Source organism: Zonotrichia albicollis, chromosome 5, assembly GCF_047830755.1.
Source record: "Zonotrichia albicollis isolate bZonAlb1 chromosome 5, bZonAlb1.hap1, whole genome shotgun sequence".
In the NCBI taxonomy this organism is placed as follows: Eukaryota; Metazoa; Chordata; class Aves; order Passeriformes; family Passerellidae; genus Zonotrichia; species Zonotrichia albicollis.
The window spans coordinates 49,515,999-49,543,589 of record NC_133823.1 but is presented as its reverse complement, the minus strand read 5'-3'; the positions used below and the strand labels follow the sequence as shown (position 1 = coordinate 49,543,589).

General features: G+C 40.4%; 1 protein-coding gene across 9 annotated transcripts in view; it reads left to right on the top strand.

Moving 5' to 3' along the window:
- The first annotated feature begins 2,535 nt into the window (after positions 1 to 2,535).
- Positions 2,536 to 27,591, top strand: part of SH3BP2 (SH3 domain binding protein 2) — a 36,781-nt gene continuing 11,725 nt past the window's right edge. Inside the window, exons 1-2 of one of the 9 annotated variants that reach the window (XM_026792633.2) lie at positions 2,878 to 2,989; positions 3,697 to 3,847. Coding sequence is in view for 2 of the 9 variants with exons in the window: in XM_074541646.1 (XP_074397747.1) it covers positions 3,012 to 3,127 (116 nt within the window). In the remaining 7 variants the exon portion in view is untranslated. The other 8 variants (XM_074541649.1, XM_014266157.2, XM_074541648.1 and 5 more) reach the window with 8 other exon arrangements.

Here is a 27,591-nt window from a genome sequence, read left to right as displayed (position 1 = left end):
TGCCAGAATTCAAGAAGCACTCAAACAATGCTTTCAAGCACATGGTGTGATTTTGGGGGTATTGCTGTGCAGAGCCAGGAGGTGGACTCCATCATTCTTGTCTGGGTCCATTCCAACTCAGGATATTCTATGATTCCACAATTTCAAGAGTATGTATTATGTGGACTGCTAAAAGCTTCATATTCAAGTAATGAGTTTATTAGTTTGAGACAATTGAGAAAGAGGAAACTCATAAAATAACTATGATTTCCTGATGTTACACAAGTGTGATCCTAAAAAGTAGTGGGCGCAGCATTTCCAGGAGGAAGGAGCAAGCCTCCAAGTCCTCCCAGCTGGATCCCTGCATGCAGATTAGGTCACACCGAAAGCTTGGCTTTTTCAGAAGCAAAATTCAGCTCAGAAGAGAGATGGAGAAGGGCCTGTTACCCTGTAGCAGTTTGTATCAGGGTTAGGCTTTGGTTTGTGGGTGGGGAATGTTTTCCTTGCGGAGGGCCGAGTGTGCCTTTCCAACGATTTTGGCAGCCCCCTCGTTAGCATGCTCTGCTATCCAGCAATAACACACACAGTCATCTCAATCACGGGCTGTACCCTGTAAAATGAAATCACAGGGCCAATTCAGCCAGCAAAGTGAAGGTTCCCCACACCTGCTTCAGCTTAATGCGTTAATCTGCCTTCTCTGGAGACTGAAAGTTCTGGGTTTAGTCAGGCAGGAAAATAAATGCTGTAGTTTCCACCAGCAGTCAGGATGTTCTGACACAGAACTCACACCAAAATCGGTGGAAGAGCTACATTCAGACAGCTTTCCTGGTTGTGGTCTTCCTATGGGACTTGTGCTACCCAGCCTGCCCACGGCTGTGCACAGCTCTCAGTCTCTGTGCAACAGAAACCTGAGGCTGCTGTTGGCTGCCACTGAGAGAAAGCTTAAGAAACTTCATTTTCCGTAGGCCCTGCCAGTGCAACGCCTTCTTCATACTCAGAAATGATCTTTCTGTTTATACTGAGGCTCCTTCACATCCAATAGCAGATGTTAACAGCACCGTGTTTATGTTACAAATCAATCAAAGGTCATCACCAAACCCCATTTCCAGTTTTGGTCAGTCCTTGTTGTACTTTGAACATGGGGATTTCATTTCACAGACCAAGACCCCTCTCTATTGTATTCAGAAGAGGGATTCTCTTTGCTGCTTCGTACTACAGTTCTGTGAATGACAAAGAGAAATACTAATAAATAGCATTGACAGGAAGTATTGCACCACCACTTTATTTTCTGACCACAGAAACTACTCTGGTACCACCATAAAGGTCAAAAGCTTTAAAACCAGGTTGAAGTATAAGCTGTGTAATCACTAAAGAAATCTGCTACTTTTTACTCAAACAAGCCTCAGAATGATACATAGATCAATACTGCCTTATTTTATATTTTTGTTACAAAAGTAGATGGAGTTAAAACTGATCACTTTGTACTTCTCAGAATAGTAATTATTTAATATTAATAATTTAAATTTAATAGTAATCATTTTTACAGGATGAAAAACACATTTTAAATTACTGAACTTTTTAAAATGGGTTTTTCATATTTTTTTCTTATTTTGCTTCTGCATACTTTTAAATGTAATTTTGATTTTTCACACCTCTGCTCATATCACATAATAAGCTGAGTTGGAAGAATCATCAAGTCCAGCTCCTGGCCCTGCACAGGACCATCTCTACAGATCACACCATGGGTCCAAGAGCCTTGTCCAAATGCTTCCTGAACTCTGTCAGGCTTGGGGCTGTGACCACTTCCCTGGGGAGCCTGTTCCATTGCCCAACCACCCGCAGGGTGAGGAACCTTTTTCTAATATTAATCATAAACTTCGTCTGACACTAAATGGTTTTCAATTTTGTTACTGAAAACCACATAAAATTTAAAAAACCAACCCCCAAACCCTTCTTTTTTTACCTACAACTCCCTCCGTCCCCCTCCTCAAACATCTGGGAAGTAATAAACAGCAAATGAAAAAACAAACAAAAGCCCATTAAAATTTAAAATTTTGAATGATATACTATACTATAATTTAATATAGACTTCTATATCTTAAATTAACATTTAACATGTTAATTTAACGGGAGCCAGTGCCTGCATGGGCGTCCCCATGGACACAGGACACCTGGAGCAGTGCTTTCACGGGCTTCCCAATGGACACAGGACACACGGGGCAGTGCCTGTATGGGGTTCCTGATGGACACAGGACACTCGCCAAGGAATGTCACCGTTTGTAGCTATGCTATGCCCTCCTTTCTCCCTGCCCCTGGTGACTCCCAGGCAGGCACCCGCTGCCAGTCAGATAAAAGCCGCTGCCCAGCTCACGTCCCTGTGGGGCTGCAGCTTCTGGAGGTGGCGGAGTCACGGTCCCGGAGGTGTTTAGGGGAAGACTACGCGGCCCTCAGAGCCCTGGTCTGGTTGACACGGTGGTGTTCGGTCACAGGTGTGACTGGAGGGTCTGGATTCGGTGATGCTGTGCCAGCTGCAGAGACCCGAGCAGTGACCGCCGGCAGCGGGCAGCGTTCAGCAGAGCCCGGCAGAGCCCGGCAGAGCCCCGGGAGGGGCGGTGCTCCCACGGGCGGTGCCGGCGGGGCGGGAGCGGAGGCCGGGCCGGCCCCGGCAGGTGAAGGAAGGGGCGGGCGTGGGGTGCGCTGCCCGCAGCGGGAATGAGCGGCCGGCGCGGCTGCCCGCGGAGCTGAGCGCCCTGTGCCCGCGGGAGCGGGGGCGGGAGGGATCCCCGGTGCCCGCGGCTCCCCCGTGCCCGCGGCTCCCGGCCCTCTTCCCGCCGCGGCACTGCTGGAGGGCGCCGGGAAACTCCTGGGGTGAGTCACGGGAGCCTCGGGAAGCGCCGGGCCGGCCCCCGCCGAGCCCCGGAGCCGGGCGGGGAAAGGCGGCCCCCGGAGCCGCCGCCCGGGCTCCCCGGGGAGGTTCCCGCGGCTCTGGGGAACAGCGGGAAGACACGAGGTGTGTTCAGCTCCATGGGTTGATGCCTTCGGTTCGGTGCCGCTTTGCTGACTGCAGGTGGGAGGTGGGATGGAGGAAAGTCGTCGGTGTGAGTCCGCCCGTGGGGAGAGGAAAGGCTCTTCTGGGCGCAGGAAAAAGGTGTAGTCGCTTTCCTTTGGGAAGGGATGAATGAAAGAGCTGTATTGCCCACTTGTGTTGAGCTGTGGCTTTGGTGTTGAGTTGGGAGCACCAGGGTTCATTTCCTAGCATGTTTCCAATGATAATATATATATGTTAAAGGATGAGGCAAAACTTCTTAGCGTTGAAACCTAGCAGTGAAACATAGGGTACGAATGCGTTGTGCAGCATTTTCTTTAGTGTTGCTATCTACTTTAATCTTGCATGCCCCCTCTTTACTTGGGTTGTGTCTGTCACTTCAGCCTAGGTATGAAGTTCGTGTCCCTCTGCAGGTGTAGGTGCTGCGCCGCTGGGAGCAGTAGAGAGTGAGGAGCTGGCATGTGCTTATTTAATTTGTCAGCTTTTATCCCCGAGTGACCAGTGCAAATTGGATCTGCTAGCCCAAATGAGTTGAGATGGTGGATAAATGTTTCTCCTCCTACAGGGAAAGCCTGTCTGCTAAGACCATTTTCTGGTCCTGATGCTGACAAAGTACAGGTCAGTAGTGGGACTGAACCAGCCTTGTGCTGTGTCTAAATTCATCATTGCAGGTGCAGTAATTCCTGAGTGCATGTCACAGTCTCCTGCTGATGTGTGCTTGGTCTGCCTGTGCATTGAAGTTTCCTCTTGGAAATTAGTCGTATTAAGCTGCTATGTTTCTTACTACAAGAAGCAATTGTCCACTTCTTCTCTGCTCTAAGGGTTAGTATGTCACAGTTTATTATTAAATTTAGATCTGAATAATTATACACCTCCTCTGTTTATTTTTGGTTGTATTTGTACAGGAAATATAGAGCCGAATCCTCTGTTGTTTATTTCCTTTATGCGCCTCTTTCACACTTTAGACAAAAGCAGAATTAACTTGCTATTTTTCTTCTAGGCATAACACATTTCTTTCCCTTCCTGTTACAGTATTTTATAGCCATCTTGGTGTTGCAGGAGAGCTGATTAATGGATACCACTTGCCAATATTCCATTATTGAGGAGTCAGTACTGGGTCAGCTTAGTGGTGGGTTAAATACTGCTTCCTATTTGTCATTTTCTTGTTTTAAAATCTCTCAGCTTCCATGAACTTTTCCACAAAGCATGACAACTTCATGCTAAAAGGTTCAGAAAATAAAGAGCTTTTTAGAAAAAATGATAAAGGAGGGAGATGCAGAGATGACAGTTCTGGAAAGGGTTAAAGGGTTTGAAGTTATCAAAGCAGTAAGAATGAACACACCAAGATAAGTTCTTGCAGAAACCTGGGCAGGGCTGTCTGAGCCAGAATTCCTGTGTTTGAGGCCAGTCTGATTCAGCTGACTGAATCTGTAAGCTCCTACAGACAGATGAACCCCTTGTACTTTGAAGGCCAGCTTGCCAATCTAATAATGTTGCTAAAAAATTTAGCTTGCCTACAAAAAATGCAAAATAGAGGCCGTGGAAAGTCTCTTTGTGTAATTTCTTAAATGGATGTGAAGCAGACTCCTTTGACAGAGAACCAAACATGGCAGCCACTCTGGTAGTGATGCTTAGTGGAAATGGAGATGCCTTAAGAAGTGTTAACTTCTTTACAGCGCCAAAACACACGCATGGGTGACCGAAAGGCACAAACATATTTGTCATTTTACCTGCAGGAAAAGTGCCCCTGACACTCAAAGCTGGTGGTTGCAGTGTTGCTCTTTGCCCCACAGCCCTTAGGTTGCTGGTGCATTTATTGCTCTGCATTACAAGGTTGCAGGAATAGAGAGGTGTGTGTGTTTTAACCTGACAACTCCGACTTTGTGTGGGTGCATCTCCCAGCCTGTTTGGCATGGGGTGTTAGACCATGGGTAGATTTTACTTTTATCAGACTATTCAACAGCTTCATAAGTTTGGAATGTGCAGCATTGTGCAAGCATTGTGTCCATTAATTGTTTCTGGCTTAAGCCCTGATCTTAAAAGTACTTGCAGATGTAAGTAACTCTGCGATTTGTAAACTTTTAGTTTGTGTTACTGAAGGATCGGGATCTTGGCTTGTTTGCTGCTTCTACTGGACCTTGCAGGAATGTTCATAGAAGCTCAGACTCTCAGTAGCTTTGATGAATAGTTCTGTCAGGAATGGTGAGGACTCCTGACAGCTACCAGGCAGCAGCCAGGATAAATTGGTTTTGTTTAGATTTAAAAATATTAGTTGATACAATGATTCAATGATTCTTCCATTATGTGTTTTGTCTTCTAATAGGGTGGTTTGTTTTTTTTTTTTATGGAAGGCAGAAAAGAACCTCTTTGATGTTTATTCCTCTCTTGTGTAGCTAAGCATTCTTCTGGCCTTTTTTTTAAGGTAATCTTACTCCATGAAGGCATTTCCTCATAACATTTTTTCACTATTGCCTTGGAACCTGTACTGTAGTGGAGCAGTGCTGGGAAGGGAGTTTGGGAGTGTAGAAATCAGGGGGATTTAAGGCAGCCTCAAAGGTAATCTGAGGCTGACTCATTTCTGTAAATATAGTACTAAAAGGAAATTTGTATTTCTTACACTTATCACATGTACATATGTCACTGTCTGTTCCTCCAAAATTTATGAACCATTGCTAACTCTTGTTAATCAACACCCCTCTCCTCCTATCAACACTGCTTGCTTCATGCTGGAATGACTAAGTGAGTTATGCCTTTTGTGATATGTGGAAGGGAGAATTGAAGGCCCTGAAGTTTTGATCAGCATAACTACCCTGGGTATGGTTGTTAACTCTAGGAATTATTTATCATGGTTTATATTACATATTTTGTATGTATCTCTGGTTTGCTTGTTTCTGGTGACTAGACTAGAGCACATGGCAGAGTTTCTCTACACTGTGCATTTTAAGAGCAATAGTATTTCTTCAAGATCTGTTTGAAGTTTTTTTTTCGATCTTGTCTCTTCTCCATATGCTTCTATGTTGAATTTCTTATTTTTTCCTTACAAAGAGAGGGAATCCAAAAGTCTACATTTCATCTCACAGATGCAGGAATTTGAAAACAATTTTTCTCAAGATAAGGGATTAATTTTAAGCAAGGCAATAGTTACAGGAGAATGCAGGGACATGAATTCCTATGGAAACAAACCTAAATGTTGTTCTCCCTCTCTTGCAGCATACCAGCATAACTGAAATAATCTATTTATTTTGTTTGTGTGCCAGCTCATTTCCTATAATGACTGAGTTCCTATCTCTTCCAAGGTGGTTTTGTTGCAGTAGTTATGCATATCTGAATATCTTTGGCAGAAAGATACTTCAGGGTGATTTACAGTGCAGAGAAAGAATTACAATCACTCAGAAATCAACGCTTGGCAATACTTGGCAATACTTATGGCTTCAGCTCCTGCAGGCTGGGATTTTAGGAGCAGAGAAGGGAACAGCTTGAGTGCCTATTGGGAGGATTCCTCTTGTGGCTTTTTGCTGTAGTCGTGGGCTGGTTTAACCAGGCTAATTCAGGGACACCTAATGTGTAGCTAGGACTCTTTCTAAAGTGCTTCTGACAAATCTTAATTTCATGAGAAGCGGACATTCTGGATCTGTCTCCTAAAACAGCTGTAAAGAACTGAGCTAGATAGATGGTGTGAAATAAATAAGTGTAAAATTAGGCAAAATTTAGGAATAGCTGCTTGCTGAATTTTGTTGCTGGATTAACTTTCATGTCTGTAGTTGCCCTGAGGTAGGGGAAGTACACTTTTGCTTCCTTACTATCTTTTCTTTCTAGAAAAACCACAGGTAAAACTTCCAGTAGTCCAGGGAACACTTGTTTTCATCCTCTTGATGTTTGAAAATTCTCACTGTTCAGCTGGTTATGGTTAAAGCTTTCTGGATTTTTATTTTCTTTATGCAAAGTAATAGCAGCAACTGACAACCTGTACATCATTAATCATGTATGGTCAGAATCACTTCCATCCTAATGGAACAGTAGGTACATTTGAATCCTTAGATCTCTTCTGTCTTCTAGAAAATATATATGTCTCTAATTCCAATGTTGCTCTTCAAGTGTTAATTTGCCAAAGAAGGAACTTCCCAATTCAAACTGGCTTTATATCCTTATGCTTTTAAAAGGTAAACACTTTGCTCTTAGTTAAACTTTGCTCTATGACTCTGCTGTAACTTAGAAAAACACAAAATTTGGTTTGGTTCACCATTTCCTTTTACCTCTTAGGGCAGGAATACAGGAGTTTTGGAGTTCTTTTCTTTATATTTTGACTGACTGATTTATGTAGGGGATGCTCCTATATATGGTAGTGTGTGAGCACTTAAGGATGCCTTTGTTAATTCCTGATTATTCCTCATTACTCAAAGTGGATTTAGTTGCCTACAGAGACTTTCTTATTAAGCATTTAGAAAAATTAGTAACTACACATACATTCAAGGTCACTTCATGAAAACTCTAGAGTGCTCCATGTAAACAGATTAGGGCTTCTGTTGCTTGATGTAGTAGACATTGCAACTAAACTTCGTTAATTTGTACAATATCTTGACATGTGCATGCGCAAAGGACTTGTGTAAAACTCTTCTTTGAAATTCTTGATTCTTTCAGTGCAGGGACTGTATTGCAATCCCCAAACAGGAAAATTCTTGAGCCTGTTTAACCAAGACTCTTATTTTGTTATCCCTTCAGCTTCGCTAAATAAATGAGTGCTAGGAGAAAGTCAGATTTCTGCCTTTAATCATGAACTCTCTTGTAAGGACTCTTCAAACAGGAAATCTTTCATGCCAGATGTTTTCCTCTAAATATGAAAATGGAATTTCTATTGGAGCTCATATGGGAGCAACAATTGAGTGAAGTATCAATCTTCATTTTAAAAAAAATCTGGTAGCTATGCTGAGTACTATTTAACCTCTTTTGGGGAGTACAAAATCCCTGAAATTTTAGAATTTCTGTTGTTGCTGCCAGAAGCACTGCACAAATATGCAAAGGTCATGAATGAGGTACCTAGGGAGAAGACAATACCTGTATTTTAAGCAAGCATTTATCATTCTTTTTCCTCTTATGTGCCTGTACTGTATGTTTAAGCCTTTCCTCTAATGGGATGGATAGCATGCAACTGAAAAAAACCAGAAACTAAAATCCCTCATCATTGTAGCTAGGGCCTGAAAAGAAGCAGAGGAGAAGCAGTAATATGTACACCAAAGATTTACTTAAATATGCAGTTCTGAGAGGTGGCTGTTAGTGTTTTGTGTTCCGATTAATCTCCTGTTTTAACTGATTTGTCATTTTTCAGCACCTGGCTTAAGCCTGGTTACCAAGTTCCAGTTAAGTGGTTAGTCCCAACTTGCTGTAGGAAAACAACCTGCATTTGGAGTTGGAATGATTCCTCATTCTTGCTTCTGGCAGGACTTGGAAAGAAAGGGCTGGGAGGCAGTGGCACCAGAGTGCATGTCTGGAGCTGCTGCTGCCTCCGAGATCTTTCTTTGTCCAAGTGTTGACAAAAGAGAGGGGATGGGAGGTGTGCTGCAAGACTCATCATGAAAGGTGGTTTGTGCATAATAGACATGACTAAAGGCAAAAGATTTCTCATTTTGAAGTGTAGCCAAGTAAATGAGAGAAGAGCAAATTGTAGAAGGAATTAGGAGAATTTAGTACCCCTAAGCTTTGTACTTGTATGGTCAAGGAAATGAAACAAAACCATGCTGGGTGGTGGAAATAGAGCTGCATGAATGGGTTCTCTCTCTTAAGGGACAAGGAAATTAATTTAGATTGGACTTCAGTACACTCAACTCCATTGTTATTCAGTGTAAATATACTTTCTCATTGTTGAGGTTAACTGCATCTTTTGGTGTAATTCTGCTGTAATAGATGGAAATAAGGTCAGGTCCAGTTTAGCTGGCAGTATTCCTATTTAGGTGAACCATGAACCTGTGCTGTGCAACTTAATAATTAATTATCAAAAAAAGCAAAGCTTTTCAATGCTCTTCATATGAAATGACTGCTTCATCTTTTATTATCATTGAGTTTTTTATTTAAAGATATGTAAAGTGAAAAACAGGAACCTTTGGAGAAGGGAAATCTGAGTTAACATGTCAGTTCCCACTTCCATCTTCAGTTCTTCCCCAGATAAATAAGCTTCCTACTCTCCGACAGAGCTTTACTCTGCTGAAATCAGTCACTGAGATGACTTTGTCTTTACTAATGCAGCACTTCAGGGCAACATCTCAAATCCTGAAATATATTTTAAGAAGTGTAAAAGCATGTTTTACTAATTTTCATTTTTTATGTAATAACAGCTTAGTAATGAAAAAGGAAGAAGAGAAGTGGAAGTAGAGTGTCGTGAATACCTGGGTCTTGTCTGGTGAAACATATTTTGTAAGACAAAAAACTAGTGGTTTTGTAGGAAGCTTTGTTTCCTTGTTCTAATTTTAGCTTAAGCTACTGTAGTGGTAGACATTAATCATCATTCTGGAAACAGTAGTTTTTGCAAATGAAGATTTTTTAAAATATTAATAGAATTAGCAGTTAGATTTTTTTTTTTATGGGTGGTTTCTTTCAATATCTTCATGTTAATCTTATTGCAAGTCAAAATATCTTCGAAATGGTCCTTCATCTCATGTTTTATTAGCTCTTACATGATTCTACAAGACTTGAAATACTTCTAAACCTCAGTTTGGGTGACTGACAATTTCTCTATCGGTGTATTTGTTAAACTTGTTAAAATTCTACTATGAAGTAAAAAGTTTTGGTTTAAATTCCACCTCAAACTCTACCCAGTTCCCCTTAACTTGATCAGAAGTTGCGTGTGTCCAAGTGCTGAGATCGGTGTTGAAACCAGACCATGGTTACCCTTCAGAGCTCGTTCCTGCACCAAGCGGCAGAAGCTTAGATTATTAGTCTCTATTCTTGTGACAGCCCTAAACTAAACTACTGAAAACTAAAAAGAGTACTACTACTACTACTAAACTAAAAAGAGTAAATCATTACCTTGATGTTGCTTAAGAGTAATTCTATTACGACACATCACATAATTGTTTGTTTCTCCTAGACCAAGCTGGAGCTCAGGGAAGACTTTGGTTCAATGCGTGAGGACTGCAGGGCAGTTATTTCCTCAAGTGGAGCATCTCTTATCTCAGAGTGCTGTGGTATGGCTGAGCACTGGCTCTGCATTTCATGAAGTGTAATGTCTCCTAAACCTTTTACACAGACCTGTGGTCACACTGTTTTCACCAAGCATGTGGCTGAAGCCAGCTCCTGGTATTTCTTTATGCTAATAAAACTGTACACCTTAGACCCCTAAGCTCATGTAAGAGTTCCTTATCTTTTCTTCTGTTCTGATTTGTACCTATTCCTGGAAGGATTAGCTTTTTTTTTCCTATTTTTTTTTCCTGACAATGATGTAAAGAGAAATTTAGCACAAAGCCTGGACTATGAGCCTACAAGTCCTGCTGGCAGATGAAAAGCTTATAATTAGCCAATTCAAAATTGATCTGTAAGCTTAACTAATCAAAATAAGGTACTTTGAACTGTGTTTGGGTGAAAAAGTGACCTGACTGGAACAGCTGCTGAGCATCTGCAGCTGTTAATTTCCGTTAATCAGCCAGGCTTAAACATTCAAGCTTTCCACTGTAATTTTTCAGTCAGTTAATCAGACTCCACTGTGGTGCCAGGTAGGCATGTTTCCAAAGCACTGTGCATTTTAAGTGAGTAAAGTGGGATTTGTTTATACAGGCTTTGTATGTGTTGTGTGGGGAAAACCAATTTCTGCCGTCCAAGTGGGTGTACCACATACAGGAGCATGGGACAATTATTCCTCTGCAATCTCTGCTTGGTGTCTAGGAAAGAATCCTTACCTTCAGTATGTAACCGGAGACTTGGACTAGGTGAATATAGGTGAATATACTTATCAGAATGCTGACCAGAAAGGCTTTTCTGAGAAGAAAAAACACCCATTGCAGGAGGGGCACACAAGTCTTGCTACAGGATTTGTAGTTTTCTTCCTCCTAAAGACCTGGAAATAGAAAACCCCCTTGAAAAAATAAAATGAGGTTATATACAACAGAGTTGTCATCCTGGGTTTAGGAGAGCCCAAACAAATAATAAGATGATGCATAGTCTGGCACAAATGTATTCCACTCCCACCCTCCATAAGTTTGTGTGGTATTCTTACTCAGGAGTAAATTAAGCATGGCAGACTGCTGGGATTATGCTGGATAAATACTTGACTGCACTGGGGGAGCATGGGAAATCTGGAAGGGAAAGAGGAATATTTTAAATGTACTCTTCATGTTTAAACTAGGAGAACAGAGTTGGATAGCCAAACTATTCTCTAGCCACATAGAGGAAATTGCTGTATTTGTGGGAAGCTGTTATGGGAAAAACTCACAGTGAAATTCTTTTTTCCTTCGATACTCAAAGCCTTAGTGAGTCATCTGTCTCCTGTCTTCTTTCCCCCCCCACCTCCAAAAAAGAAAAAAAAGAAAGGAAAAAGCCCTTCTTTCTGTCCCTTGGCAAGTGGCACAGCTGTTGTGAAGAAGGTTTTAGTTCAGAATGCCACTGACTCAAGTGCCTGAAGAGGCCAAATGAAGCATTGTCAAAGGGATGTGTTGAATCTCACATCTTTTGCTTTGAGGCGCAGATAAGCTTTCTCACAATGATGGAAACAACACTGATAAGGTGGAATACCATGTTTGCAAATGTACACATTGCCAGATGATCCCAAAGTGATTAAATCTGGAAGCTGTCTTCTGTCATGTTGGCATGGTGCCTGCTGTGCCTGTGCTGCCAGGCTGTTTCTCCATGGCTGCATGATATCCCCATTCCTTCAATGGTCCTAGTTGTGTTTGGTGGCTCCTCTGCTTCCTTCACTGGTTCCTAGAGGAATGAGAGGACTGCCAGGAGCAGAAGGATGTGGCAGTGGGAGAGAAGGGTGTCGGTGCTGCACTTGCACTCGCGGATTTAGCTCCCCAGCAGAATTGGGTTGGCAGGTGGCGAGGGCTTAGTGACAAATCTGTTAATTACTAAAGATGTACTAATTGCTGTTCTAATGGGCTACAAGAGTGTCATGGTATTTAATAATTACTGGGTAGTAGGAAGCTCTCTGCTGGGCAATTGAGCTGAGAGATGAGTCTCCTCTTCTGGGTTGGAGGTGTTGTTCCAAGGAATGTGTCAATCAGTTGATTGACAGGTTTTGCTTATTGGGAGGAAGACAAACAGAAGGGATTTGCAGCAGTGTCTTTGCTGTGAATCTAGCAAACACAAGTCCTTTTGGTTGAAACTCTTAGTTTGGCAATTTTACACAACTCCCTTCCTGGAGCGTTCTCTTCCATTTTAGATAGCAGGAAACGTATTAATTAGATGCTTCTAATTAATCCTTGTTTCTGTGCCCGCACCATTTCTATCTTTCTAGTGAACATACTGAGTAATTTGCCTGCCACGTGTTATTCATGCTCTGTAATTTTTACAGCCCTTAGGAGATGAAGCCTTAGCAGAATTTTGCTCTAAATGTGCTTGCTGGTCTGTGCTAATTGAGAAGGTGTGTGGAAGAAACACCCCTGACAGATGAATCAGGAGTTTGAAGTGTCCTTCTTAGAGAAACAGAAGTTGTGAGGAAGCTGTCTCCCACAGTCCTTAGTAGCATTGGTCAGACTTCCTTTTCCTTCGTTGCTTATTGCTGGAATTTTAGGGTTTTGACCAACTCAGAGGCAAAGACCAAATATGAACTTGCCCTGATAGTCAGGCTTTAGTCTACATAAAAAGCTACTGTAAACCTGATGTGATCCTAATATTCCTGTGTTAGGAGGATAAACTGCATCACTATTTGCTATTTAACCCTAGTGACCTACGGTCTGATGGGTTTTTGTTGCAAATTTCAGCAAAATGGTCTAGAAAAAGAGGGAAGTTTTATTAGAATGAAAGGGTTGATGACAGTGTTCTGTAGAACAGTCAAAATGTCAAATGAATGGGGAGTCTTGGGGAATAGATTCCTTGTGATCTCTAACTGAACAATTTAATCTCCAGCAAAGTGGAATGAAAAATAATGAAGAAAAACAATACAACATTCCAAAGAGGCAAAAAAGGTGAGGTTTAAAATTCCAGGGTATACAATAGGTAGGAAGAATCTTCAACAATTCTCTTGTCCTTGCTGACTAAAGGATTAATTTTCCACATTCAGTTAAACTATAACTAGTGCAGGCTTTGCACTTGATTGTACCCTGCCAGCTGGGTAGACTGCTCAGGAGAGGAAGTGGCATTGGAGCAATGGCTCTGACCCACAATGATTTTGTCATTATATCAATCTTTGTTAATCTGTGATGATGCCAAATTTAGAAAATTTTCATAAAATTCTGTAGACAAATTTTTTTCAAGTATGAAATGGGATAATTGTAGTTTGAAGTGTTGGGGTTGTTAGATTTTGATCTGTTGGAGATGTCAGAAATTCGAAATTAGCTCTGTTGTGTCTTGGAAATGTATTTCATTGATATAGTGTCTTCCTAATTAAAAATAAGTGACTGGAATGCATGAAAGATTGTCACATGAGTTCTGGAAGAAGAGGAGGCTTTTTGAACAGAGAGTCCAAAAACACTCTGTCCAGAAAGTTTGGACACTTTTAATGCTTTTTGGTACGCCTCCAAAGCTGAGAGCTCTTTTTATGGCTGTAGAGATAAACAATTAACAAAGTGCAGCTGCACTTTGATAGAGTTATTATGTGCAGTTTTTTAGAGGATGTTAAGTGGATCAATCTGTATGATTTTATACACTAAATAAAATACCATAAATAGCATTAAATATTTTTAAATGTGCAGAAAGGGTGTTTTCTCCTGTAAAGTTCAGCTTTTGTAGATCTTTTATTTTGCAGTAACAGTAATGCCCACAGCTGAATCAATCATCTGTGATGTTGTTTGGCTTGGGTCTAGATGAACTCTTCTGTTTACTATACAAGGATGTCAGGTTTGATTACTTAGGTTGGCACAGGACCAATCCCACTGACCTAAATTTCTGAATTTCCTTTGTGCAAGTGAAATCCAGCCTCAACTCTTCATTGTGTACGAGAAGTGATTTGTATTTAGAATGCCTTAAGAATATCTGGGATGTGTATAGCAGGAAGAGATTCTGTAAATCTGCAAAAGCTTTTGCTGGAAATGTTATATGCTCCATATAAATTCTGCGTAGGACCAAAACCTGGAAATGAAAGAATGCTATACAGACCCCCTGGACATAATGACTGAGAGCTCCAGGCAGTGCATAAATGTAAGATTTTGGGGGTTGTGAAGGAGCCCTTCTGTCATAACCAGGTCATCTCTGTAAAGAGTCTGGCTGCACTGTTTTGAGAGAGCTTTTCAAGGAAACTATAAAAGAGAATGGTGCACAAAAGCAATGTATTCTTTGTAGCTCATCCTGACAAGAATAGGACTGCTGACATTCATAACATACAGCATTTCTTTAAGAACTGTAGATATATTTATTTCTATATGTGTGTGTGTGTCTTTTCAGTCTGTAATAAAGAAAAGTTAGTTTCAGTGGTGAAAAGTCAGTGAGGCCAGGGATCAGACAAATGACCTTTGAACCATCTTTGTGACCATGAGAATGGAAAGAATGGGCAGTGCTATAAGATGCTTGAGAAAGAGAAATTGCTTATTTCCAAATTCTATTATAGGATAGGTTAATGTGATGGCCAGAAGCATCTTCAAATTAAAAAAGTAGAGGCAATATTCTAATTAGACTGTAGAGTGGATGTAAAAGATTCCAGGCTCCTGCTAGATTCAGACTTTGTCTGTAATAATTTTTAAAAGTATTGATGGGAAGGAAATGGAAGTATCTTTTAAAATGTGTTCCCATTTAAAAACTCTTTTTTTAGCTCCCTTAATGGGTCAATAGGAATGGCTGTATGGAGTCAGATCCAAGGAGAGCTTGCAGATGAGTGTAAGAACTTGGCACAGATACAGAATATTCTTCTAGCCTAAGAATTTGCACCTCAGGGCTTATTGGAGTAATTTTGAAGTGCCAGAGACTGAGGTCTTGGAATCTGAGATGGATTTCTGTATTTCCAGTTTTTCAATCACTGTTCAAGATTGTGAGATGTGTTACAGTGCTTTATTTTTCTTTTCCTTTGTTTTCCTTCTTTGAAATATTAACAATTTCCAATCTAGGAAAGGTTGTGATTCACATGTGCAGTACCATTGCATCCATTCCCATTATATGCAGTGTTCTCAAGTCCTCTCTCCAGAATGAAGAAATTATACTCTTACTAACACCTTTATAAGGTTTGTGTCTTGACATACAGAACAGGTTTGAAAAGGAGCTGATTTGAGAAGAGCTACATGACATCAAGATCAGATGCAAGTAAGAATCTAGAATTTGGGTTTTAGATCCTTGCCTTTGGCCTATCTTACTGTCAAGGGTTCATTATTTTCATAATATTATGCTGGGGGTTTGTACCTATTTAGAAGCCTTGCTGCAAACTTGTGGCACCATGGCAGTAATATGTCTGATTAGGCAAACTAGTTTGTGGTGTAAAATATCAGTGTTGTTCTTCATGTCTTATGAAATACTGCATATCAATGTCTTCTGTGCTTGAAAATAGCCCTGAGTGAGCTCACATTTGAATGCAGTTCTACAACTGTGGATATTTGAGTCAATCTCAGGCTAATCCTTGCTGTTGGAGTTCATTTAAACAAGCTTTAGGAGGAATGAATTTCTTTCTTTTTAGTCATCCTTCTGAAGGAAGTAGTGATTTCCATAAAGAAATGATAATAGAAAAGGTCGTTGTCCAAATTGTCTTGTAAAAGTAGCCCATTGGATGAGGTTATACATTTTTATGGTTATTTTATGTGATATGAATTGACTGTTCCCTCTCATGTCCTCCAGGTTAAAATTGTTTTTGTACTGTTGTCCTTCTGGAGTAGCTTTACAGGTACATTTGTTTCAATTTTAAAATCTTCACTTAAAATCCCAACTAGACATGATGTTTATAATTTAATTAATCTGTTGTAGAAAGTAAGTATGAGCTTACAGAGTTTCTTCTTTCTGGTGCTTGTAAAAAAAAAAAACCAAAGGTAATAAGTGACGAAATACACGGTAGTCTTAAACTCTGGTTATTGTAAACCGTGTCCTTACTGGTTTCAGTCCTTTGATCCAGTGTTTTGTGTCAGTGGTAAGATACTTATGCTTTACCACATCCTCTGGAGAAGTTCATATTGGCATTTAAAACAAAGAATCCATGTTTCTGGTGCACCTACTTACCTGCATGAGGCTTGGAGCACAAGGAGCTTCAAAGCTGCTGGAGGTGGGGATAGCCCATTAGTAACACAACCCAGCTGGACCTGCTCATTCTGTAAATCACACTTGCATGGTTATTAGCTTATTTGGATATTCTGGTTCATAGTCAGAGTTTCCAACTCTGAGAACAGCAAACTGTGAGATGCTTCACTGCATAATTATTTAAAACCTGCCACCACCTATTGTGTTGTACAGCAGTATGGTACAGAGAGTCTTTGCAGTTACTGTGTCTTTAAATTGGATCCAAAGTCTCTGTACAAGCAAAACAAAAATAGAAAAATCTTTGTTTTGGTTTGTTTTGTTTGTTCAGGGTCTAGCAGAAGTTGAGCTTCCTCTTTGGTGCTGGCTGCAGCCATTTGCTTGAAGAGGTATCTTTGCTTAACTATAAGGTTCCTGCAGCCACCAGGAGAGGGAAACACAGGCTTGAAGGACTCACAGATGACATGAAACAAATGCTTCCTGTAAACCAGGCCTTGCTGCATCTGTTTAGGATTCAATTAGTAGCTTGTTATTGGGGTCAGTGTTTTTATGAATTTACTCACTGCATTTTTTGTTGATAGACACTTAAAAGGACATTATAAGCTCTATGTAGTTTTGTTGGTTTTAATATCCAAGTGCAGGAATGTTTTAAAATTGCTTATGTTCAGTAATTTTATTGTTGATTTGCATCAACAATGCTCTCATTAGCTGTAATAGTCTTGGATCTCAGTTACATTGGTCTTGTACAAGCACAGTATACAATGAACTCTTGGGTGTTGTATATCTTGCCAAAATGCCTTAGTATCAGAAAAAATTAAATCTCTTTTCTTCCTTTTTTCCCCCATTGGACACTTGATGTACTTTAAATCAATATAAGTAAGATTCTAGGAAAGCAGAAAAAAATATTTCCTAACAACAGGCTTAACTTAATATGGCAAGATATCTGCTGGTTAATTGTACCTGTCAGAGGTGCTTTAAAATCACTAATAAATATTTGACCCCTTCCTGTGCATTTCTAAAGCCTTTAGTTAGATGTTGCTTTTACTAAATTTCAGTAGTCCACCAGCTAAAATGCTTAAAACTGTTTTGACATCTAGGCAGAAATTATTTTAGCATCCAACAGTGCTTTCTAATTTATCAGTTTTGAGTATCTTAGTGATAGAATTGTGTGCAGTTAATCACAAACCAGCCCAGCAGTAAAATTGTTGGAACTGAAGATTTCTGCCAAGGAAATAAATGTCTTGTGAAAATTCCCTCTTTCAGTATCTGTGTCTTTGGGGAAACTCCCTTTGCAGCTGTCTTCAGGAATAGGATCTTGACAATCACCTTTGTTCTTCTGCTAGTTAGATAATTTTTTTAACCTATGTTCTATTTTTAATTGTTCTACAAGCACTGCTGAAAGAGCAGTTAATCACAGCCACAGTGGCATTTACAGTGTTTTGTCTGAGGACCTTGTATATAAATAGCAGTTAAAAGGAACAAAGAATGTGTTCATCTATTTTCAATAGTAAGTGGAAATGGAGTGTTGGTAATGTATCGAAATTTATATAAAAAATAAGCAAAAGGCAGCAAATTATCTTTGGGAGTTGCCTTCCACTGTAAGTGTTGTTTGTACCAAATGTTATCAGTGTGATCTGACTGGCACAGACTTGACCCAGTTAACTCCCTGGGGTTTTGAGGGGCCTTTGGATTCAGCAGAAATCTGTGAAACTTGAAAAGCTACGCATAACAAAATTGCCAACATCTAAAATTATGCTGGAACAGCTGTACTGATCTTAATTCAATCCTTATTTCATAAAACCATTTAGGGTGGAGAAGACCTCTAAGATCATTGAGTCTTAACTTTCAGCCTAGCACCGAACATCTGTTCACCACTAAACCATGTCCCAGGTGCCACGTCCACATTCTTTAAACACCTCCAGGGATGGTGACTCCACCACTTCCCTGGGTAGCCCATTCCAATGCTCGATGACCCTTTCTGTGAGGAATATTTTCCAGATATCCAACCTAACTCTCCCCTGGCACAACTTGGGGCTGTTTCCTCCCATCCTGTTCCTTGGTGCCTGGGAGAGGAGACCAACCCTCACCCGGCTGTGACCTCCTGGAAGGGAATGGAGCCAGTGAGGTCTCCTGAGCCTCCTTTTCTCCAGGCTGAGCACACCCAGCTCCCTCAGCTGCTCCCCACAGGACTGGTGCTCCAGACCCTTCCCCAGCTCCACTGCCCTTCTCTGGACGCACTCCAGCCCCCCACTGTCTTTCTGGAAGTGAGGAGCCCATTAATATGAAGTCTTGCATTATTTTTCAAGGCTGGCTGGTGTAAGCGAATCTGTTAAATAATGATGTTCTTATATTGAGAGATTGCAGATGGTTCTTGTCTTCCAGCTGCTCAATCTAACTTGCTTTTTTGGAAGCTATGCATAAACAGCAAGTACTTTGTGGCTGTACTTTGATTTGTGGACATTTGAGCAATATATTATTAATATATTATAATATATTAATATAATATAAGATTAACTGTATCCCAAAATCAAAATGATGCTATCATCTTCTAGGATGTGTGCCAAACTGTTTGATGAAACAATCATGAAAAGTTACAACTTTGTTTTAAAATTGATATGCTCATTCTCTGAGATATGGCTTTTTATTGCAGACTGGTGCTGGCTGGCATTTTTAAGTTACAAGCCAACAATATGTGTGTAGATGTTCAGAACCTAAGAGCTGCTGGAGTGGGTATAAGCAGAAACTTGGAAGCTTTTAAATATTCACTGGATATATATTTGATTGAATACATATTATCAAGACTTCAGTTACCTATTTTAAGTATATGTAACAAATAAGTAAAAATATTATTAGGACTTCATGTCCTCTGAAGTAAGCTGAAGGAAGGGATGATGGTGGAAATTTAAAGTGTAGGAGTTCTTTTGACATTGAAAGAGGATTTTTGGAAGTTGTGGCCTCATTCTTTCTCCTTGTTGCTGACTTATCTTTATAAAAAAAAGATAATAATGCAGTTTACCCAGCAGAAGCAATTCTGATGGATGGTTATTTGTATTTTCACAAGATTGCCTTACTTAATCGATGAAGGATTCACTAATTTACACTTGCTCTTCTATAATCTGCAGTTGTGTGAAGCATGCAGCTGACAAATACGTTATCTCTCAATATAGTGGCTGTTTCCACTGCAATCTAGAAACTTGAGACTAAACTAGTTTGGTAGAATTAATAAAATAATAAAACTTCTAATAATCTACTCCTGACTCAAACTTAGGACAATTCTGTTCATCCCTTACTTTCTTAATGCCTTATTATACTGTGGACCTCTGTAGAAATCGATAATGTATGAAACCTTACATTATTCTGAGTGGAACTTAACCACTGAGCTGACTTGCTGCAGCTGACAGAAAGTGTTTTTCATGCTATTTTAATATTTTTAGTGCTTTGTTGATTTTTTGCCTGTTGCTGTGCTTTTCTTGTGCTGCTTTTATTTGCAGTCCATTCTTGCAGTTTCCTGTAAATTTGTCAGCAAGAGGAAGTGCTCCTGCTGCAGACAGAGCTCAGCCCTGTGGTGAGTTTACCACAGTGAGGACAGCGTTCTGCCAGCTGTGTGTGCCCCCACATCCCATTAACTAATGACTGGTAGGATTGCTTTGGGCTGCCAGCAAGAGCTACTCCTGACAATGCCAGGGAAGACTGGCTGATTTCCTCAGCAGCCCTGCTGGACTGAAATCCAAGTGCTGGTTTCAGATGCTTTGGTTCTTCCTTTAAGGCTGAGTGATAACTTATAACATAAAAAAAATGGAGTATTTCTTTTGGAGTGAAATTCTCCCTAGGATAGCTTGGTGCAAGGCTGCTTCTCACCACTGATTTCATGGGGACAAATGAAGATTAATCTGAAAACCTTATACCAAAGGTCCATGCATAATAGAATTTTGCTTTGTGAAGGAGGATGTATTTAATACTCTTTCACTTCCCTGGCAGACATGGCAATCAAATCCATAAAGTTTTCACGTCTTTTCAGATTCCTTATTTGCAATTTTGAAGTACAGTCCTTCTGGTGAATGTTTGGTCCAGAAAGCTAAACTGAATCTAAACCTTGTTGTTGTTCCTTGGCGGAACACCTGCTCTTGTGTGTGTGTGTGTGTGTGTGTGTGTGTGAAGTGTCTTCTGTTCTGATTCTGGGAACATCTTGATAGCGTTGGAAATCACCAGAGAAGTCGAAATGGGATCTTGGAACTTGAAATGAAGAATTCTGCCGCATTTCTGAGTACTGAAATGAAGACAGAGAGAGCACAGCATGAGAAAGGTTAGAGGGGAGAAGCAGTACCTCAGGAACACGTGTTGGATGGTTTAATGAGACTGTTGGAGCCAAAGAACATGGTACTAGTAGTTGTGGAGCTTGGAGGGGAAAACCAGGAGTGAGGTGTGTCACATTAGAAAAGGGAAAGAGGAACTGAAGGGTTTTTTCCAGTGTTGCATATGCTCAACTGCTGTCATTCTAAATCTATTTTTTTTCTAAGTTAGAGAAACAGCTTGCAAAGATGCTAATGCAGATTTAGCAGAGTATGCTTAGATAACAGAACTGAGGGAGGAAAGACAGATTTAGGGCAGGGTGCCTTAAATGGGCAACTGATACTGTAACAAATAAAGTAAGTGAATTTAATTCACAAACCACTGAGCTTAGTCCTCTGTAATTACTTTGTGTGACAAATCTGTCAAGCCACTGAGACAACTGGGTATTGATCCTTATTGAAGAGGGATCTTGTATTCTGATATGTGAATCCTTTTGGCTCGCAACAGGTGTGTGGATTTAAGGTTTAGTTTTCCTTCCCATAGAGCCTGGCAATGGAAGGGGTGCAAATGGATGCCCTGTGGTGAGAGCTGTTTTTCTAACCCATACAGCTGTGAGCAGTATCTGAAATATTACTTTCTTTTCTGCTTTGACTGTTGAGTCATTTACAAAAAGAGATGTTGTATGGAGCTTCTTCCTTCTCTTTTGGGATACCGATTCATGTCCGCTTCCCCAAAAATATGTGAAGTAATCCTTGCCTGACATAATTATATATGTTTCATCCATCACTCTGAAATTTGCTAGTTGATTTTGTCTTGTTCAAATTTTTGAACCTAGAATGTTTTTAAATTTGGACAAGAAGACAAGGGTTCTTCTTGAGCCCTTTTAAGAACTCCAGATGAAAATAAGTGTAAAACAATGACATTTTTTCATTATCAGTTGCTAATACTTGTGAGCAATTGTTCACTCTTGAATTTGAATTTTGTCTCTTGTGGTTTGTGTAGCATTAACTGTACAGGCAAGACTTGCTCTAAAGCATGTCTATGCTGCAGAATTTTTCAGGATGGCTATTTTATTGTCTAGGGTTGAAGAAGGAAAGACAAGCTCCAGCTGTGGGGGAGAAAACAGATTAAATACTTACAGTTCTGTGGGGCAGTGCAAGTACCTGAGGCACAGGCTCTTCAGGAGCACAGGCAGCGTTTCTGAGCAGTCTCTGCCAGTGTGGGAGCTGGAGCACACCGAGAGAAAAAAGGACAACTTTCTTTTTCTCCCATAGGAAAGTGGTTGATTGAAAGGTGAGTGGGAAGAAAGCGAGCGCTGGAAAATCCCCTCTGCTCTGTAGCTCGATGCCTGCCAGGCGTTTGAGCTGTGTGGGAATTGATTTATAACCTCTCTGGGAAGCTGGGAAATCTGACAAAGAGAGCGCTGCCACTGACAGCGGGGGAACAGGAAGTGACAAAGGAAACAAGTCATTGCCTCGGCGTCACTTTTGGCCACAGAGCGCTGCAGATGCACCCGTGCTTGGGCCAGGGCTGCTTTTCCTTCTGTGTGTTGGGCAGACGGCAGCTACAGCTGTGGCTTCCAAGCTGGGAGCCCCCAGAGGTGGGAGAAGCGCAGGGATGTTCCTGCCATGCCTGAGAGGGGTCAGAAGTTGTTGATGGCTTTGTCATCCCAAAGGAAACAATCGCTCGGTGGAACCGGCTGCCGAAAAACCATGTGTCGGTCGGACAAGGGCTCCAGGTTAGTGCTTTTGTGGCTTGTGTTCCTGTCATCTTGTCTCCTTCAGGCCGAGAGCAGACTGAAACTAAGAGTAGAATATGGTATCTGAGCTAAAATACTTGAAGCTGAACTAAAACACTTTAACTCATGCAGAAGATTAAATGATAAAGAATTGGAGTGGGAAGAGATTAGTTGGGTGTTGGTTGAAAACTTGTCAGAAAAGAAAAGCAAGTTGAAGCAAGTTAAAGAGAGTAAATTTAGCTACACAGTGTATCTCAGGCTTATTTCACCGTTCCCTTTGTCTTAAAATATTTTTTTTTACTTCAGTGTTTGTACTGTGCTATTAATCTTTCTGAGAGAGTATTGTGAAAGGGGCTGTTAGAAGTATTAAGAAATGGAATGTGTAACCAAAAAAAGTAGGAGAGATGTGGAAAAGTATTTCAGAAGTATTGGAGAATGGTTAATAAATAGACAAGAGACCTGATAATTCTGCAGAAAGCAGTTTTAAGAACAGATGATAAATGTTTAAATGCTTGAATCAGAGAAATCATTCCAACTCAGAATTGCTGAGAGCATATGGGGGAAACTTTTCATGTTCTGCAGTGTGTAATGCTGCCTCATTTTTGGTAAAGCCTGGATACTTCAGTCACCCTCTGCATGATTTAAAGAATATATTAATTTCTGTAAGTTATGTATTATGTATGTCATGTTATTGGGAAGTTATTTATTCTGAAGTAAACTAGCATCTGGCTTAGCTGGGCTTTTCTTCCACATAAAACTTAAGGACTAGAGGTTATGAGATTACAGTTGAAAAAGTTTTCAGATGTAGTTGGCATAGAGAGCGTTGTTACAAATTCAGATCAGGTTTGCTTTCTGTACTGCAACTTTGGAGGCTGTTTTTTTGGTTTTTTCCAGCATGACCACCAGGGCCAGATCATAAATATTATTATAACAAGTGGGAACTTTTAAAACAACTGTTGGCAGCTGTAGTCTCAGAGAAGAGGGTAATATTTTTTTGCCTATATACTGCAAGATGTGGAGATGATCACATCTGCCATATATTCTGCTGAAGTTAAGCAAGAGCTGAGGGCTCTTCCAGGATGCAATCCTTAATTGAATCAACTTGTATTTGCTCTAATTGGGATGAATGCCAATAGCTCTTAGGGCCAAGAGGGGTAAGTGTTCTTCTACAATGTAATCCAGATTTTTAACCTGGCAGAATTTTACTTTTACTCATGGAGGGACTTTCAGCCTATGAAGTTATGCCCTAGCCTTCACTCTGGCTGTTCTCTACCCACTGAGTGAGGGATAGATTAAAATTGCTTCACAGATGTATACATTTATCTAAAACACAATAACAGAAGTCTGCTATCCATTCAGAGTTTCAGCTTGGTAGCAGTACTATGATTCAGAAAACACTTCTGCATCTGAGTGGCCCTGTCTTGGTTATGAGATGAAGTGTGTGAATTCACTTTTATTCATGCTGTTTAACTTTCAGGGTACTTTGAAATAAAAACTGGCTCATTGTGATAGTGTTTGAGAAAAGTATACTGATGTGATAGACTTGGGCTGACTTTACTGACACATGAGCAATACACTGCAATTTGGTTTGGTTTTCAGTCTGGTGGACCAGTTTGTATATAAGAAGCAGTTACAATAGTGATTATATAAACTCTGTATCATGCTCCAGAGTGTTGATTGCACCATTCTGTCTTACCAAAAGCACCCTTGAACGATGAAGCACATCCTAGAAACTGCTGTTCTGCTCTCTCCTGCTTCACTGCAGAGCCTTTCATCTCCCTCCCAGGCATGGAATTGTCACAGGGATCACCTGAGAAACAAAGTGATGCAAGACCTTTCCCTGACTGCTGCCATCCTCTTCTTGTTCAGAGGGGGAGAAGATTAATTCAATAGCCACATGCAGTGGGTTTGGGACTTGGTGGAAAAACTGATTAAAAAATTTTAAAAAATGCCTCTAGTTCCTTGGTGAGTGAGAAGAGAAATAAAGTGTGTAGCTATTACTAGAATCTTTTACCAGACAATGCATGGGGAATGTTGCCTTCTGTTTGTGACAGAAGATCAGTGTCAGAAGGAGCTTTGGCTGCACTGAGTGAGCCCTTTCTGTTAATTTGGTTGTCAGCCCTGTGGAAGAGGCTCTCCAATGCACCAGAGGTGAAAATCTGTAACTGGGGCTTTGGCTTGTAATGTAAGAATGTGACTGCATAAGAAACAAGTGGGAAATGTCCATCTGTTCGCAGTAATGCCAAAGTTAACAGTGACTTCAGTGACTGCTGTGGCACCTACCTGGTAATGCAGCATCCATCTGTTCTTGATGTAATCTGTTAAATAAGTTACAACAGGAATACCAAGAGTTGAAGGAACCATTCAGCGAGCTAAAGGCCACCATACTATAGATCTAAGACCACAAAAATCTTTGAGCTTCCATTTTTTCCTTCTCTTCCACCCCTACAATAAAGATTCTGAAGTTAGATTTGTGTTGACAGCTTTCTCCCAGCTGTGTGATGCAAAATAGCAACATCTGTCCTTACAGAACTGTTTTCTGCAGTCAAGAAAAGAAGAAAAATCAAATTAGGTCTAGAGTCAAAGTACTTAAATGCATTTTAGCAGCATAAGTGAAAGATTTCATCTCAGAATATTGAAGTCTTCCCTAAGTGTCCACCATGTTCCTGCAAATGAAAGTGCTTGAGGAGTGTACAGATATGATGAGGAGTGTTATAAGCCACACTGAAATCCAGATAATAGGCTTAGCTGCCTCTAAATCTGTTGAAAAGCCTGGTGCATTTGGTGGGCTCTTTAGTTCATGTAATCTGTACTTGATGTCATGGATTTCAGCTGTGTCTCCTTTTACTCACTTCTTTTATTCACTTAGCTGGGCCGAGGAAGTTCCACGTTTTGGTCTCTGTTTTCAGGACTGTTTTATAGTAAGTAGCCAAAAATAAGAATTTTTTGTGAAAAGGGGAAGCAGAACCTGATACTCAGCTGTCCTTTCCTGTCAGGTAAATCCCATAGTCTGCACACTGTAGAAATGGATTAATTTTTTTTTTCTGTTTCCATAGTTTTATTTCCTGTCTGCCTTAAGATCTGTTTTTTAAGGTAGAGGAGATAATGCCCATCCAGACATGCTTCAGTGAGTAGTCTGACTGGTGCACTCCCCTATAGAAGGCAAACATGACCAGGACAAATATTTCTGCTTTCTGTATTTACCTACAGTGCCATATATTTATTGCCAATAGTGTTTGACTTTGGCTTCCTAGAAATTTCAACTCACTGGTTGTTTTGGATAACTTCTCTGAGACATGGAACTCTGCCGCTTCTGATAGGTTTTCAGCCTACATACAGAACACTGAAAGAGTTTCATACCATGCACAGGGTGCTTCAGTCCTTTCTTTTGTTCTTTGTAGTAAAGACACAGAGGATTGGAGGACCTAAGATGAACATGAAACTCTTGGGTGGCATTGAGACTAATGTTGGAAAAGTAGCATCAGAATATAATCATCTAAATGAAAAGGTTTCATTTTTACTTAGTCTATTTTCTGAATGTAACTAGAAACAGACTGAAGTAACTTAAGTTCTAATGGTTAAACGCTGTTGTGTGTATTCTTAAAAGAATAAGCCCAGTTGCCTTTGCAATCCTCATTTCAAGGAAATCACTCTTAGCAGTGCTCATGTGGTTTGGCGTCAGCAGCCAGCTGGGTAACACTCTCCTTTTCCCTCACTTCAACTTTTCTGCAAGATGTGGAGAAATAATTTGAAGGATTTAGGGGGGCAGGGGGAATGTTAGCTTCTGCTACTATTTTTTGATTTTTATTCTTAAAAGCTTAAAATACATGAGTAGCTCCTTTTTGGACACATTGCTGTTGCTAGAAATTTTGTTGAGGAGGAGGAGGAAATAACTCAGCTTGGAAAGATCTCAGTCATTTAATAAGAACAGGGAGGAAACAGCAGAAGGAAGGATATAGCTGAGTAGAACAAAAGCAACTTACTTTTTGGTGAGCAGGGAGGTTCAGGGGGAAGATTGGGATACCACAGTGTCTTGACATGTCTGCTATGGGAGCCTTTTAGGGCCTTGGATCCCTTCTTCTCTGGCCGTATCTGCTTCATAACACTGGAGACCAAAACCTAATTTATGTGATTAAATCTTCTCGACTGCCTAGAGAATTTAATTTAGTTTAAACTTTCCTAGTAGAAATTGCTAGGAATTACTCCCCTTTTCCACACATGCATCATCACCAAACAGCAAACAGATCTAAATCCTAAACTGATCCTAAATGCAAGATCCATTCACTTGCATTTCTGTTTTCCCTAACCCATACAATGGATACACACTTTGCTGTTGCACCTCAACAAATCTGAAACACTTCCTTATTCTTTTGAGAATGGAAAAAGCAGTTTTAGGTTGGAGGGGCAAGTGCTTGGCTAGGGTGTTGTGCTGAGGCTCTTGGGTTCTATGCTGAGCCTCACAATTTGCATCCCTTACTATCCCTTTTGGGAAAAGGAGAAACGAAGAAGATCCATTTAATTTCAGTCATGCTCTGAAAGTTTTTCAGTTCTAAACCATCATTCATAATTAACTGGAACTTCATTAGTTTGCCTTTCACCTTTACCTACACCTGATGGTAACAGATCCTTTTATGTCTAGGTCAAAATTCCCATTCTATCCACATGTGATTTCTTTTCCCCATGACACAGTAGGATTTTTAGCCTGGTTCTGTTAGTAGTTGAAGAAAGAAAGGGCTCATCATGATATATCAGAATAAGTTTCTACCTCAGAAACAAATCTATTTGGTTTAAGATGACAGCAGAAAGAGTGCTAACTGCAGAGATGCTTGGTGGAGCATTACATAAATAATTGATATATAAATCAAATGGAAGCCTGCAGGAATCTGAGAGTACCTTCATTTGCACAGTATGCTGTCACATGTAACATACAGTATGAGATTACATACCAATCCTTTTAGTTAAAGAATTAAGAGTTAAAGAATAAAACATGTAAATATCTGGAGTAAGTAGTATTGGATGCTGCACTTACTAAACCTTGACTTGATTCCCTTGTTGCACAGAAAATGACATTTTCTGTATATACGTGTGTCATGTGGCACTTGGGAGAAGAAACCAATTTTATTTCCAGTCACCTGCCTGATTAAGCCTTGCAGTGTTATCTGGAGTATTTTTAAAACATAACCACTTAAGCAACGTTTACTAAGCACTTTTTCTTTGTTTCAACAACTGTCAATCACTTTTGAGAGCTGTA